Genomic DNA, 15674 nt, shown 5'->3' with positions numbered 1-15674 from the left:
GCAGTTTTGGCATGCCACAGGGCACTTTTGGTATGGCTGGTTATCAAAATCAGCAAGCAAGTATTGTGTCTACAAGCCCTGTAGTCAGTGGTCTAGCAACTTCCATGCCATCTGTTAGTGTTCCTATGTTACAAGCATATCCTACGGATCCTTTGATGGCTCATGAGAAGCCAAAGCCATACAAGGAAGGTGGTGCAGCCGTACAATTTGATATCTTTTGAGGGTTTGAAGATAGGACTAAGGCACTCTCTTTCTTACAGCAGTTTGATGCCGCATTTGTAGGAGGGAAACTTTACAGAGCCTTCTAAGGTCCGGAAAGCTGCCACTTTTCTTAAGGACAATGCTAGTCAGTGGTGGAGTACACTGTTGATGCAAGGACAGGCTCCTGCCACTTGGACTTATTTTAAGCAAGTATTTGCTTTTGCTTGGTTGACCAATGAATTTGAGATTGATGTTATGTCAGCTTGGCACAATTTGGATGCATCTAAATGCAAGGATCTGGAAGACTATAATAAGAAGTTTTGGAAGGCTTTGCTTCCAGTCACTTCTTATAGGGTTGTGCCATTGACTGAGCAGATAGAGAAATATTGATGTGGGCTACCCAAGGAACTCCGAAATTATTGTACAAAGACAAAGGTCACCACTTTGACTCAGTTAATTGAGAATGCTACAGGAAATGCATTATTGTTGGGACAGTCGAGTGGTTTTGGGGGCAGCATTAAACAGGACAAATCTGAAAAATTTTCAGCAAAGAAGCCATTTGGTAAACAGGTTTCTCAGATTTCTCAAAGCACAGGTAAATCTTGGCAGTTCAAGAAGAAGCCAGCCAAGTTCTTTGGACAGCAGCCAAAGGACCAGAAGAAACCTTTTGTGCGCAAGTCTCTTGAAGAAAGAAAGGCTTTAATGGCTGAGAGGAAATGCTTTATCTGTGAGCAGACTGGTCATATTGCGTCTAACTGTCCGGACAAGAATAAGAGATCAGCTGATGATGATAAAGAGGTCAGGAAAGGAAAGAAGCCCAAACCTTCAGCAGGTTTAGTGCCAGATATGCTAGGAGACAAGCCACACTTGGATACTAATGAGCTCTACAAAGCTTGGGGTAAAGTTAGGGATCAACATGTACTTATTTTCTTTGATCCTGGAGCTAAGGCAAACTTTATCTCACCAGAGTTGGCTTCTACTTTGGGCATCAGAGCAGATGAGATGGGCTACACAGCAGAGGCAGGGTTGGCATGTCCTAGTCACTCAGAGTCTGTGACACCCATTCTTGGGAAGCTGCGTCTTCATATACAGTCTTATGTTGATGCAGAAGAATTTTATATCATGCCACTTGAAGGCTATGATGTCTTGTTGGGAATGCCATGGATGTTCAAAAAGCATGGTGTGATGGATGCCTTTAACAAGACACTGACTTTGGAACATAGGGGAAAGACTCATGTGCTTGATGTGAACCTTAAAGGAGAGTCTGTACCTGTTGTATCGGTTTTTTCCATTACATCTGTAATAAAGAATCATCTTTCTGCGTACTTGATTTTTGCACGTGATGTCAAGGATAATGATGAGTCAAATTTTTCTATGTTAGATAGAGACAGGTCTGCTTTCTTGTCTCAGTTCATTGATTGTTTTTCTGACTCATTACCATCACAGTTGCCACCAGAGAGGTCTGAGGATCATGCAATAGATTTGGTGCCAGGCAGTAGCCCACCAAATAGACCTCCGTATAGGGTTAGTGCAGCCCAACAGAAAGAGATATTGAGCCAGGTGAATGAGCTGTTGGAGAAAGGGCTGATTCAGCCAAGTTCATCTCCCTTTTGCTCACCAGTGCTCTTAGTGCAGAAGAAGGATGGCTCTTGGCGCATGTGCATAGATTATCGAGCGTTGAACGAGAGTACCATCAAGAACAGGTTTCCCATTCCAAGAATTGACAACATCCTTGACCGTTTGGAAGGAGTGTCAATTTTCAGCAGGATAGATTTGAAGAGTGGATACCACCAGATCAGGATTAAGCAAGAGGATGTCCATAAGACTGCATTTAGAACCACGTTTGGTCTCTATGAGTTCTTGGTAATGCCATTTGGACTTACTAATGCTCCTGCTACGTTTAATCGAATGATGGACAAGATTTTTCGTCCATACAGGCAGTTTGTTGGTACATTCTTTGATGACATGATTGTCTTTTCAAAGAATGAACATGAGCATAGAGAACACTTGAAAGCAGTCTTTGATGAGCTTTGAAGTAATAGGTTGCTTATCGGTGGCAAGAAGAGTGAGTTCTTCTTGGAAGAAATCCAGTTCCTGGGGCACATAGTGTCAAAGAATGGTGTCCGAATGGATCCTGCTAAGGTTGAAGCAATTAGAACATGGCCAGATTTGAAGACTGTCCATGATGTTAGAAGCTTCTTGGGTTTGTGTTCTTACTACAGGAGGCTTATTCGCAATTTTGCAGAGATTGCTTCACCTTTGCATGCTTTACAGAAGAAAGGAATCCCTTTCCAGTGGACACAGAAAGAGATTTCAGCTTTTAATCTTCTTAAAGAAAAGATGACTTCTAGTCCAGTGATCATTCTACCAGATCTTAGGAAGTCATTTGTTGTCCAATGTGATGCCTGTGGCAATAGCATTGGTGCAGTGTTGATGCAAGATGGCAGGGTAGTGGCTTATGAAAGCAGAATCTTGCGAGGGCCAGAGCAGACTATGCAGGTCTATGAGAAAGAATTGTTGGCTGTGATTCATGCGCTTTCTTGTTGGAAACACTACCTACTTGGGGCAGATTTTGTTGTCCAGACAGATCATCAGACATTGCGTTATTTCTTAACTCAGACTAAGCTGTCAGAAAAGCATATGCGTTGGGCAAACTTTTTGTCAATGTTCCATTTTCAGATTGTGCATGTGGAAGGCAAAAAGAATGTTGTGGCTGATGCTTTGTCAAGGAAACCACAAATTTCAGATATGTCAATTCCTTATCATCATGAGCTTGATGATATGAAGGAACAGTATGCTGATGATGAAGATTTTGCAAGGATCTTTGATCAGCTTGTCAATGGACAACATCATGAGTATTATCTTCTCAAGGATGGTTTCATGTTGATGCATGGTAGACTATGTGTGACTATGCCATTGACACGGAAAGTTATGACAAAGAGTCATTCTCCACCGTATGCAGGGCATCGTGGTATTGATGCAACAGTCAAAGCAGTAGAGACATTCTTTTATTGGCCTACTTTGAGAAGAGACGTGGATGCTTTTGTGCCGCAGTGTTTGATTTGCCCCAGAAGGTCAAGTTTGACAGGCAAAAAGCACCAGGGCTTTTACAGCCATTGCCTATTCCAGATAAACCATGGGAAAGCATAGCTATGGATTTTATGTTTGATCTTCCAAGGACACAGACAGGAAATGATGGGATATGGACTATTATTTGCAGGTTTAGCAAACAGGCTCATTTCATTCCTGTTAGGAAGAAGATAAAACCAGATCAGATGGCATGTTTGTTTATGTGCAATGTCTTCAAGTATCATGGTATGCCACAGTCTATTGTCAGTGACCGTGATCCACGGATGAGAAGTCTATTCTGGAGAGGCATATTTGAGAACATGGGCACAACGCTTAAGTTCTCATCGTCATTTCATCCACAGACTGCTGGACAGTCAGAAGAGGCAAATTCTACTGTCTTGGATATGCTTAAGTGCTATGTGTCAGAACACAAGTCAAAGTGGGAGCAGTATTTGCCTTTGGTCGAGTATGCATACAATAATACTGTGCATTCGTCAACAGGCAAAGCCCCTTTTGAAATTGTTGAAGGTGGTAAAAAGGTTCCTCCTATTTTGCATACAAAGGATAAGATCTTTCAGGCAGATCAGTATGTGCAGAGTATGGGTGAAATGTATCAGAAAGTTAAGCATGCCCTTGAAAGGACTCGGGCAAAGCAAAAAAAAGCTGTTGATCATCACTGTCGTGAATTGATATTTTCACTTGGTGATTAGGTAGTACTGTTGCGGTTTGAAAAGGCACGCTTAAAGAAGCGGAAAGGAAAGGAAAGTCTTTTCATTAAGCTTAGTATGCGATACTATGGGCCTTTTCAAGTAACAGAGAAGATTAGTGATGTCAGCTATAGGCTGAAATTGCCTGACAATTGGAAGATTCGTAATGCTTTCCATGTAAGTCTTCTTAGACCTTATGTGGGTGATGTGCCAGAAGATATGCCAGCTGAGGAACAGCCCGAAGTCGAGGAACTTGATGAAATTCTTGTTCCAGAACAGGTATTGGCACACAAAGAAAGGAAAGTGAAAGGCAAAGTTGCTAGAAGGTATTTGGTTAAGTTCAAGAACTATCCAGCTATAGATGCTAAGTGGATGGATGAAGGTGAACTTGCAGAGTCACCTAATGTGTTGGAACTTTACCTTGAAGCATTTCGCTTGCAACCTACCTTGACCCCTTGTATCTCTAAGCTGAAATAGATTGTCAAAGTGACAATTGCTCAAGAAAGAAATTATGTACAGAAACAGATTTTGTACAGGTTAACACTTATTGTGTCCATATGGTTTTCTCAATGCTAAAGAAGTAAGTATTGCTTGCAAGAATATAGTTTTTACTTCTATTGAATTGAATACATGTTGTAACAATGGTTACTCGATCGGGCATGTATTTTGTGAATTGACTCAGTGGGGATATCATTTTGATGTACCGGCCCACTAGATCTCTAGTCAGGGTGATGTGGAGTCATCAAATGAGAATCTGCCACTATGGGGATATCATTGTGGTGTACCGGCCACTATATCTGGAAACAGTGATGTGGAGTCACATGATGATAGTCTGTCATGTTTCACAGTTAGAACATACATGTGTTAACAGTGTGTTCAGTTCACAATGTTGACTGATAGCATGTATGTGTTGTACATGTGCTGCCAAGTGTAAGTTCACTGGGTTAGCTGATAGCATGTATAACATTCATGCAAACAAGGATGTTTGCGATTTCGAGAGGGAGGTATGTCACAAAACTGTGACAACTATTACTGTGACCTTAACGTTACATTAAATGTCACTTTTAATATCACATTAAAAGTGAGCACCTCTCTTGGTATCAGAGCCGTAAGGATTCCTGGAGATCTTCAACGAAAGGGCAGTGACGGATTCTCAAGTGCCCGCAATCTGTTCAGTCGACGGACCGTAAAGTCGTTGGTCAAGCGTCAAGTGCCCGCTATTCATTTAGTCGACAACAGTCGACGGACCCGTAAGTCACTGGTCAGACGTGACGTGACACGTCACGAAAAACTTAAACGTGACGTGTAATTGTGGTCACGAAACGTATCGAAAGGGCAGCCATTTTTTTACGCCTGTTTAAAAAAACGCGTAAGCTGATCGTGGGCCACCGAATCCTGGCCGTGCCTGTTTGTGAATGCCCTCCATGAACACACCAACAAAACACGCATTCTTCTCCTTTTCACGGGCTGAAGTTGAAGTCCTTTTCTGATACGTGTTTGATCAGTCGACTGCGTGTTCGGACTTCTTCTTTTCAGCCTCGACTGTATTTATATCACAAGTACAGGTTCAGCAGGAAGCAAATTCAGGAAAGCGACATTGATGACCAGCATGATTATTAAAGAAGGGGGCTGAATACTAGTCGTTCTGCAAAGAAGCTCCATTTTCTGCATGACGGACTTTGTTCGGGCGATAAAATTTGTTCCTTACTCTTCAGATTTCTTTCCAAACCAGCAACCACTGCCTGCCATTAAAATCCGGGAAGTACTTTACTTTGTATGCAAATTTCTTATCTTTGCTTTCCAATTCCAGTGTATTAATGGCAGAAAAAGGGAAAGAAAGGGTAATGGAAAGCTCTAGTTCTGGGGACCAACCTATGGTAGATCCCCATGAACCAGAAATACAATAAGAACAATGGGAAGAATTTTTTGCTACACGAGAGCAATTTGATGATCTTACTGCTCGTGTGCAAGCTCAGGGGGTTCAAATGGAATTTTTAACTCAAACACTCACTAAAATAAAATCTCAATTAACTTTATTGTTGGAAAGAGATAAAAATAAGATAGAAACCTCGGATGTCCCATCTTCATCGAAAGATTTAGATGTGACTATGCGAGATCCTAAGGAACCCCAACCTTACCATAAATTGAGGGATAATCCAGTTCTAAAGGATATGAAACCACCTCAATTTTACGGGGAGGAAAAAGATAGGAATAAAGACACAATCTTTAATTTCCTCCAAAAATGGGAAGATTTACATAAATTAAAAAATACCCCACCATATCTCCAAGCATTGGAGGCTAGTTTAACTTTGGGGCCCAAAGCATATAAGTGGTGGCGAACTTTAAAGGAGGCAAATAAAATACCTGAAACTTGGGCTCAATTTGAATCTGTCTTTTTGAAAGAATTTCTTCCTGAAAATGAAATGGAAAGAAATTGGGAAGATTGGGATTATGTCAGACAAAAGGGACGACCCCTGCTGACATATCTGGAGGAATATCGTGACATAATCCTCAAATTGGAAGAAATAGATGAATTCCAAAAAACAAGAGGATTCATTAGGGGACTAGATAAAGCCTGTAAAAAGGAAGTAAAACGGAGTTTACCTAAGACGCTGGAAGAGGCAATTAAATTTGCATTAATTCATGAAGATAGTATGCGTCCAGATACACTCACTAGTCTCACTGATACGGAGCCCAAGTCTAAGGAATTGGAAACCTCAAAATTTGTGGGCAAATTTAAAAGGAAAATGCCATTTTTTAAGGGTAAAAAACAACCTTTTGAAAAGAAACCATATATGAGGCCAAAGTTAAGTCCTGATGACTTTGATAAGGCCAAAAAAGAAAAGTTGTGTTTCAATTGCCTATCCCCTAACCATGCTGCTTGGAATTGCCCTCAAAAGAAAAAGGGGGAAGACAAAGGAAAGGATAAGGACAAAGGCAAGGGAAAAGAAAAACAAATCCATGTAGTGCAGACCTTAGAATTAAAGGGCCATGAAAAGTACAAATCTTTAGAGGTCTTGCACATGGATGTACAACATAAGTGTTGTATGTCAACTTCTATGTAGCAGCCTACTTTTGGGCCACATGATTTACTTAGAGTACATGGATTGATAGCTGGAAAAAGGGTTAGAGTCATGATTGATGATTCTGCCACACATAATTTTATAAATTATGCACTTATCAAAAAATTGAAACTTCCCCAACAAAACAGTGGGCATCAATATGTTGTTCGTATGATGCAAGGCCAAGACAATAAAATATGGGATACAATGGTATCCAATTTGGAAATTGAGATTCAAGGATATAAAGATAAACTTGATTTCCAAATAATGAACATGGAAAGAGCTGATATTGCTCTAGGGAGGGAGTGGCTATGGGGATTGGAACCATCCTTAAAACGTAGTTATCACCATAATACACTGGAATTTGAAAGGGATGGTAAGATTTTTGTTATTCAAGGTGAACATGAAGTATCTGATAATCCTTTGCTGTGTTCTACTGAAGTTCAGAAGCTGATAAAGAAGGAAGTTTGTGAGGTATATATGCTATGGTCTTTTCCTGTACAGAATACTTTTACTTTCTGTAATATAAAGCAACAATTTTCTTATGTTTGTGAGTTGAATGTTAATAATGAATTGAATAGTTTGTTAGATAATTTTAAAGATGCGTTTCCTTCTGATTTACCAAGTGGTCTTCCACCAGATAGGGGTGATATAAATCACCCAATTGATATAAATAAGGATACACACCCTATTTCAAAACCACCGTATAGGTTAAGTGAAACACAGCATTAAGAAGTTGAAAGACAAATTAAGGATTACCTGGATAAAGGGTTTATTCAACCCAGTAATTCACCTTGGGCTTCACCAATTTTATTGGTAAAGAAAAAAGATGGTTCTATGCGACTTTGTGTTGACTATAGAGCACTTAATAAAATAACGGTGAAGAATAAATTTCCTATGCCCAGAATGGAAGATCTTTTTGATCAATTACAAGGGGCAAAATTCTTCACAAAGATAGATTTAAGATCAGGCTATCACCAAGTAAGAATTAAGGCACAAGATGTTTCCAAGACGGCATTTCGTACTAAATACGGGCATTATGATTTTTTGGTGATGCTTTTGGCCTCATTAATGCACCAGCTACCTTTATGAAGCTGATGAATAGTGTTTTACGGCCCTATCTAGGACATTTTGTAGTAGTCTTCTTGGATGATATCTTGATCTTTAGTAAATCAAGAGAAGAACATTTGGAACACTTACAATTAGTATTCCAACTATTAAGAACACATTCCCTTTATGCGAAGAAAACTAAATGTGAATTCTTTGCACAAGAGGTCAAATATTTGGGGCATATTATCTCGAAAGAGGGAATCAACATGGATCCAGAAAAAGTAAGGGCAATTATTGAATGGCCACCTCCAAGGAACCTGGAAGAGCTGCAGATCTTCCTAGGTTTATCTGGCTTTTATCGTAGATTCATTCGAGATTATGCCAAAATAGATGTTCCAATGACAGACCAACTTAAAGGAAAAGGGAAAAGTTTTAATTGGGGAACAAATCAAAATGAAAGTTTTCAAAAACTTAAGGTAGCTATTGCTACAGCTCCAGTATTATTAATAGTGGATCCCAATAAACCATTTGTGGTTGAAGCTGATGCCAATGATAAGGCGATAGGCGCGGTCTTATTACAAGAAGGTCGACCAGTTGCTTTTGAAAGCAAGAAATTAGATCGTGCAAAACAGAATTATTCTGTTTATGAGAGGGAGCTGTATGCAATAGTACATGCAATGAAGAAATGGAGGCACTATTTGTATGGTGCCAAACTTTTGATTTTATCGGATCATGAAAGCATTAAGTGGCTTAATGATCAACCAAATTTACACGGGCGTAAAGCCAGATGGGCCGACTCCTCCAAGAGTTCGACTATGAGATAAGATATAGAAAAGGAAAATATAATATAGTAGCTGATGCACTCAGCAGAATGCCCATCATTAATGAATTGAGTTTTACTCAGTTCACTTCCAATTTGCTTGAATCTTTAAAAGGGAAATGCCAGGTTAATCCGGTATATTCCAACATATGGGAAGCAATAAAAAATGGGGATCCAAATGAAAGTGCTTCTACTGAGGAAGGAATATCTGAGGATGTTCAACAAGGAAATGGAGCATCAGGGGTTGCTCAAACTGGATTCAAGTGGAAGAATTTTACCATTGATAATGGTTATTTACTCTACAAGGGTAGGGTATGTGTCCCGAAAGATACAGAAATAAGGCGCCAGATACTCTTTGAGTGTCATGATACCCTAGTGCGGGACATCCAGGAGTTAATAAGACTTATAGTCTTATTAAAAGGCAGTTCTATTGGCCTGGAATGAATAAGGACGTCCTTGACTATGTAATCAAATGTAATAAATGCCAGGTTAATAAAGCTGAAAGATTAAAAATGGGAGGACTTCTCCATCCATTAGAAATTCCTTCGGGAAAATGGGAGAGTATCTCCATGGACTTTATTGTTGCTTTACCTAGAAAACAGAGGAGGCATGACTCTGTGTGGGTGATTGTGGATAGGTTAACCAAAATGGCTAGGTTCATTCCAACTCCAACTGATGTTAAAACACCAGAATTGGCTAGATTGTTCGTAGAGAACATATACCGATTGTATGGCCTTCCGGCAAATATAGTTTCTGATCGGGATAGAAAATTTGATAGCCATTTTTGGCGTGCGGTATTTAGGAAATTGGATACGAGGATTAATCCTCTGGTCTGTATCGAGGTCAAATTTTGAACCGAGGATGGAGAATTTTAGACTGAAAGGTTTAAACAGGAAAATTGTTACATGTATGCCATGTGTCACAATTTGGGCATAAATTCCCAAAAGAAAGAGAGAGGGCAGCACAAAAACGAGTTTCAATGCATGGGGGGCTTATTTTTGTGAAAGGGAGATGGATTGCTGCACATGGAGAGCTCTTGAGAGCTGGTCTACCTTGTCTATGATGCACAGAGGCTTGAGCTTGCTTCCTACTCTCTCTCTTTCTCTCCCTGACAGTATGGTTATGCTACAGAATCAAGGGCCTTTCTTTTGATTCAAGTACAGCTATGTGGAATATGCTGTTTTTGCATGAGGCAAGAGCCTCTTTTCTCCAGGAACAGGAGCAATTGTTTGCTGCCCACAAGTAGGAACAGGTGAGGGTGGTAACCTCACCAAGTAAGTGTCTGAAACAGCACTGAATCAGTACTGTTTTTGGACTGTTCAGAGGTTAATTCAGAGCCCAATTGATGTCAGAGTCAAGGGGCACTTGGCCCAGATGATGCAGGACAGTGCAGGGAACAATATGAGCTGAGAACAGGGGTCAAAACAGGTCTGAACCAGTAATTACAGTGGGCTGAACAGTACAGGGAACAGTATGAGTTGTAAACATGTTTCAGAACAGGTCTGAACTAGTAAATACAGCAGGTTGAAATGGTCAATTCTGCACTCCAACCAGAAGATTCAGACTTGGGCAGAGTTTCCCCTCCTGGTCAACTTGATTTGGGTCAGTAATTGTACTGTTATGATGTCAAATTTCACCCAGAATAGGTAAAAGACAGCCCATTGTACTTTCTCTTTTTAAAAATAAAGAAATACCGCAAGGGGCACCTAACTTAGGGGCCAATAGGGTGTATGTGTTGCAACAAGAGCATTCTAGCTTCCTGTATGTCTTCTTGATTCTATCTCTTTAAGTTCAAGTAAAGTGGGCGACTGTTAAATTGGGTGAAAGCATTTATTTATTTTGGTTGTACACTACCGCCCTTCCCAGTGAATAGGCCGGTTACAGTAAAAGTTGCTACAAGTTATGCCGCACATGTACTTGTTGATATCTGGTGCCAGTTGTTAACCTAGGTCATTCATTTCGCCATAAGTGTTAGTTTGAGACACTAGAGAAGTGACCTTTAATGGTACCTAACGCCAATCTAATCATCAAAGATAGCACAGAGACATTCAAGAATGAAAGTTGCCTTGCCAATTTAATTATTGGCTAGTCAAATTATTTTTTCAAAGCATCAAAATAATTATTAGATTAATTTTTAGTATTTAAATATTAAAAAATAATATTTAATTATAGATAATACTGGAAAAACCATTTGGGAAGGCTGTCACTTGTTAAAAATGCCCATGTAAGACTGAAAAACATCTTTAGAGACTGAAGAGAGGCATTTTTAGTATATTCAGCCTGCAAGAGAGAGGAAGAAGATACTGTTGGTCTAATTTGCAGGCATTGGAGGACCTTTTGAGACAGCCAAGGGCAAGAGAAGACCGATCAACAATAGGTGACGGCATCTACAGGCTGTTGAGATAGAGCAGCAGTAGTAAATGATTGATTTTCTTCAGTTCTTTGCATCTACAAGCTGTTGAGACAAGGCAGCAGCAGTAAATGACAGATTTTCTTCAATTCTTCGCGAAGAAAGTCTGACTTTTCTCTCTTTACAGCTTTCTCTCTTATCTCCTAGCCATTTCACAGCCTTGCTATGAAGATCTCAGCATTTGGACCCTTGAAGACTGATAAATTTCAGATTTCTCTGTTGTAAACCCTAATTTGCAGTAGAAATTAGGGTTTAGCACAGCCTTGGGAAGCATGCCAGAAATTGAAACTCCAAGACTTGGATTTTTCAGGACTGAAGATGAATTTCAGCTGAGTACAGGTGGAGGACTAGCCAGCCATTGAATTTGGGGCATTTCCATCGTCTATGAAGTGGGTGAAGGCCAATTAAGTACCCAAATCAAGGGGCAAAATAGATTAAAAACTTGCTGGTCACTTTGAACAGCAAGGGGATATTGGATTCGAAGGGAATTGGAAGAATCCCATTGTAAATCAAATTTTTCTTCCATAAAGCTAAAGAAATACCGAAAGGGGCGCCAATTTTGGGGCCAATCAGGTATGTATTGTCCAAGATCAATAGGTAAATTTTTATTTTCAGATTTGCATTTATTGGTTGCTCTTGTAATTAAGTTGTAATCAAGGATTTACCATCCATCCGCGGGAGGAAGGTTGGTTGCAGTACTAATCTTTCCTAAAATCATCAAACTAAAAGATGGATGACTAAGTACACATCGCCGACTAAGACAATATTCTGATGAACACAGAAACTGAGACAATGTTATTAATGGCACTAGACCTCCCCAAGGCCAACCTGGATAAAACCTACTCTAAGGGGTTTTTCTTTTTTTGTTGGCCCATTTGTTGGCCCACCAGGGGGCTTTGGTCATAATCATAAACTCCTTGGGCTCTTACGAAATACCAACTACCCTTTGATTTCACGACTGACTGAAAGTTCCAATACTAGTTAGGGAATGGAACTTGGAGAGAATAATATCTTCGAACAAGAAAATATTTATAAAATGTCTTTTTTTTTTTAAGAAACTATTAAGAAGGAATTACTTTACTCTGTTTTTGTGTCGTGAATTAAGGGCGTGTAACGAATTTGTATCAGGAGATAATTCAAAGAAGTTGTTTTTACATATTGAACCTAAAGTGGTAGGTAATTAGATAACTAAAAATACTCGAGAGAGAGAAGTGGAAAGATGGAATCCCCAACGGATCCAAACCTATGGTTGGGTGGTCTCGGTAAGCCGAGAGCTTTCCTAAGTAGGAATAAAGATCGCACTTGATGGACCATTAGAAACCAAAAAGCCTGATTCGCATCACTTTAGAATCCGCTAATACTAATTAGCCGCTAGTAATAGATTTAACCAGATAAACTCAGGTCGATCCTCGTGGAAGCGGTTGGAACTTCCACTACGGGGTAGACTCAAGCAAGCCTAGTTAGCAAACTTGGAGGATTTAATCAAAATCCCGGACGGCGCTTCCTAGAACATCTCTAGGCTATCATAGCTATCCATGACTTCTCAAACTAAAAAGTGATGCTAAGCTACCATATTTATCCACAACTTTTGCAGCATGCTCTATATCCACTCAAAATAGATAAAGTAATTGCTTCTCAACTTAGTAAGCACTCAATGCTTAGCTAAGCCTTGGGAAGATCCTCAATCAGCTTGGAACAAATGTTGAAGATAGGGAAGCGAATACATACCTCAAATGGACTGAAATGGGGCTGCCCTGAAAGTTGCAAGTCAAGCTCTCTCCATAGGCTGAATATAATGTCAGTGAAGCTCTTTGAATACATGTTCTAATACTAGTTGAAAGGTGGAGCAAGAGTGGAAGCACAAACAGAAGAAAGAAACAAGAAAGAGCTATGGAGGTTCAAGTAAGAGAGAGCAAGATGATATGTGGAGCCACAATGTGTGGCATATCTTCCCTTATTTCATTATCATGTAAAGAATGAAGAATAAAGTGTTAGTGGCAAGTGGTTGCTACCTACAGTGTACAAGTGTGTAGTTAATAAGTACAAGTAAATGTACGTAGCTAGGCATAAGTGGCCTTTAACCCCCAATAATTCAACCATGAAATTACCATTTAATTAAGAGGTTTTGCAAACTCCTGGTGAATACCACAATCTGCACAAAATCAAGTAAACTCATTTTGAAAAAATTCTCCCCCCTTATCTACTCGTAAGACCTTCAGCTTCCGCCCCAATCGGTTCTCCCCGAAGAGCAACCAATCCTTAAATTTGGAGAAAGCCTCCGACTTCAGCTTCAAGAAATAGGCCCATGTCATCCTGTTGTAATCATCTACAATGAGCATGAAATACAAGCTCCCTCGAAGAGATTCCGTCCTCATCGGTCCACAAAGATTAGTAGAAACATGCTCCAAGGGTACTAAAGACCGCCTCAAAGCCTTGCTGGTAGCAACATCACGAGTTTGCTTCCCATGGATGCAAGATACATGAGATTGCTAACTCACGGTAAACCTCGAACAAACTGGTCCTTTGACGCCTTCTGAAGGTAATCATAATTGAGGTGCTCAAACCAAGCATGCCAAAGCTCGAACTAAGTTTGAGAGGTAAGAAGAAGAGAAGTCAAGGTGGAATAAGACCGCAAGTTGTAGACTCCATTCTCCTCATAACCTAAGAAAGAACCTGTCTCGATCCTTGATCAAGAATCTGAAAAGAATCCACATCAAATTCAACCAAGAGGTTGAGAGCACAAATCTTGTGCACTGAGATAAGATGATACCCCAAAGCCGGCACATAAAGTACCTTAAATGTATGGGCACCACCACGCCCATTTGGAAAAAGATGCATGTTGTCCTATCCCTAAATAGGAATAGATAAACTATCTCCAATGAGAATCCAACCATGAGAAGGCCACAAATGAGTAACACCTGCGAAAGGAGGAGTCATGTGCCGAGAGACACCACTGTTAACAATCCATCCTAGATCAGTCCTTCAATGATTTGATACCATATCAGAGTGAAGCAATGCGGAAGCGAATGACCGAGACAAAGAGTGAACAGAGAGAAAGAGACAATGAAACACAGAAAATCTACAATGAAGAATGCTGTATAAGGATGCACAATTATACGTGGGTACAGAGAGAATATCTACGTATATCTCCATCTTGAAGATCTCGATCTCCATCAGCCCTGAGAGCAGTCCCCACAGTCTATAGCCTGAAATTTCTAAGACACAACTACCAAAGACTACTGAAAACACAGCCTATTTAAAGGCTGAAAGTAATGCCTGAAAATGATCAGGTCGGCTACAATTAATGCAACCGACTGCTACAGTCCGATTGCTGCATTCTGACTGCTACCATGTGGCAGCTCGCCGACTACCTACCACGTGGCACCTGCTTGCATAGCCCTGCTTGCCAGTCCAAGTGATGACTCTAACATTTTTTGCTTTAGAAAGGAATTCAGCAATGAAGACATATATTCCCCCCTCGGTCCGAATGGAGAGTCTTAATCTTATAGCCAAATTGATTTTCCACAAGAGCAACAAAAGTCAAAAATCCATCATACACTTCTGACCTTTTAATCAATGAAAAAACCCAACAAAAATGTGTAAAGTCATCAATTAACGTAACGAAGTAAAAACATCCACCCAATGACTTTCTCTACATGGGTCCACATATATCTCAATGCACAATCTACAACCTAGCCTTAGCTCTGAAAGCAACATCACGAGGGAAAGAAAACCGATGCATTTTTCCCAAAATGCATCCCTCACAAATCTGCTCGAGAGATCTCTCCAAGAGAGGTAAGCCTTCCAACATCTGAATACGCTACATAAGCATTAGATTGCCATAATTCACATACTCCATTTGAGCATGCCATAACTCTACTTGTGACATAGCAGGAGTAAGAGTAGATGCCAAATAAACTAACTAATTAATAGTGAGCATCTAACTCATAAAGTCTATGACATAATGTGCCAATGAGCACCAAAGTCAAGAATTCCTTATCCCAAACCATGCATTTGTTATCATCAAAATAAGTGACCTGTTGGGATATAAAGGCCCGGTAAGCTCGGTATATATAGTACACGCACATTGTACATGTGAACGCATCCTTTACATGCCCTAAGTATAAATACATTTTATTCTTTGTGTACCAACACATTGTCGGTACTCTTATCTTCTCTTACTTTCACTCTGCACACACTCTCTCCAGTAGTTATACTCATACGCTCCTGTTCGAACCCAAACCAACTGAGCTGTGGCCTGTTAGTCCAACAATTGGTATCAGAGCTCATAAGACCCTGCACATTTTCAAGATCATGGTGCGCAAGTCAGACGTGACGCCTTTCGCAGGCAGTAC

General features: G+C 40.1%; 2 protein-coding genes across 5 annotated transcripts in view; one reads left to right on the top strand and one right to left on the bottom strand.

Moving 5' to 3' along the window:
• LOC148014288 (uncharacterized) overlaps nt 1–15674 on the bottom strand; it is an 87941-nt gene that overhangs the window by 54807 nt on the left and 17460 nt on the right. The gene's annotated exons all lie outside the window — the stretch shown is intronic.
• Nucleotides 1204–4539, top strand: LOC148014289 (uncharacterized). Its single transcript, XM_087666538.1, has 2 exons — nt 1204–1482; nt 3981–4539. Exons 1-2 carry the CDS (start codon nt 1204–1206, stop codon nt 4452–4454), a joined length of 753 nt encoding a protein of 250 aa, XP_087522664.1. The 3' UTR covers nt 4455–4539.

This window comes from Lygodium microphyllum, chromosome 25, assembly GCF_053477565.2.
Source record: "Lygodium microphyllum isolate KBCC chromosome 25, Lygodium_microphyllum_v1.1.10, whole genome shotgun sequence".
Lineage (NCBI taxonomy): Eukaryota > Viridiplantae > Streptophyta > Polypodiopsida > Schizaeales > Lygodiaceae > Lygodium > Lygodium microphyllum.
The sequence above is the reverse complement of the archived record's forward strand: the minus strand, read 5'-3'. Positions and strand labels throughout refer to the sequence as shown.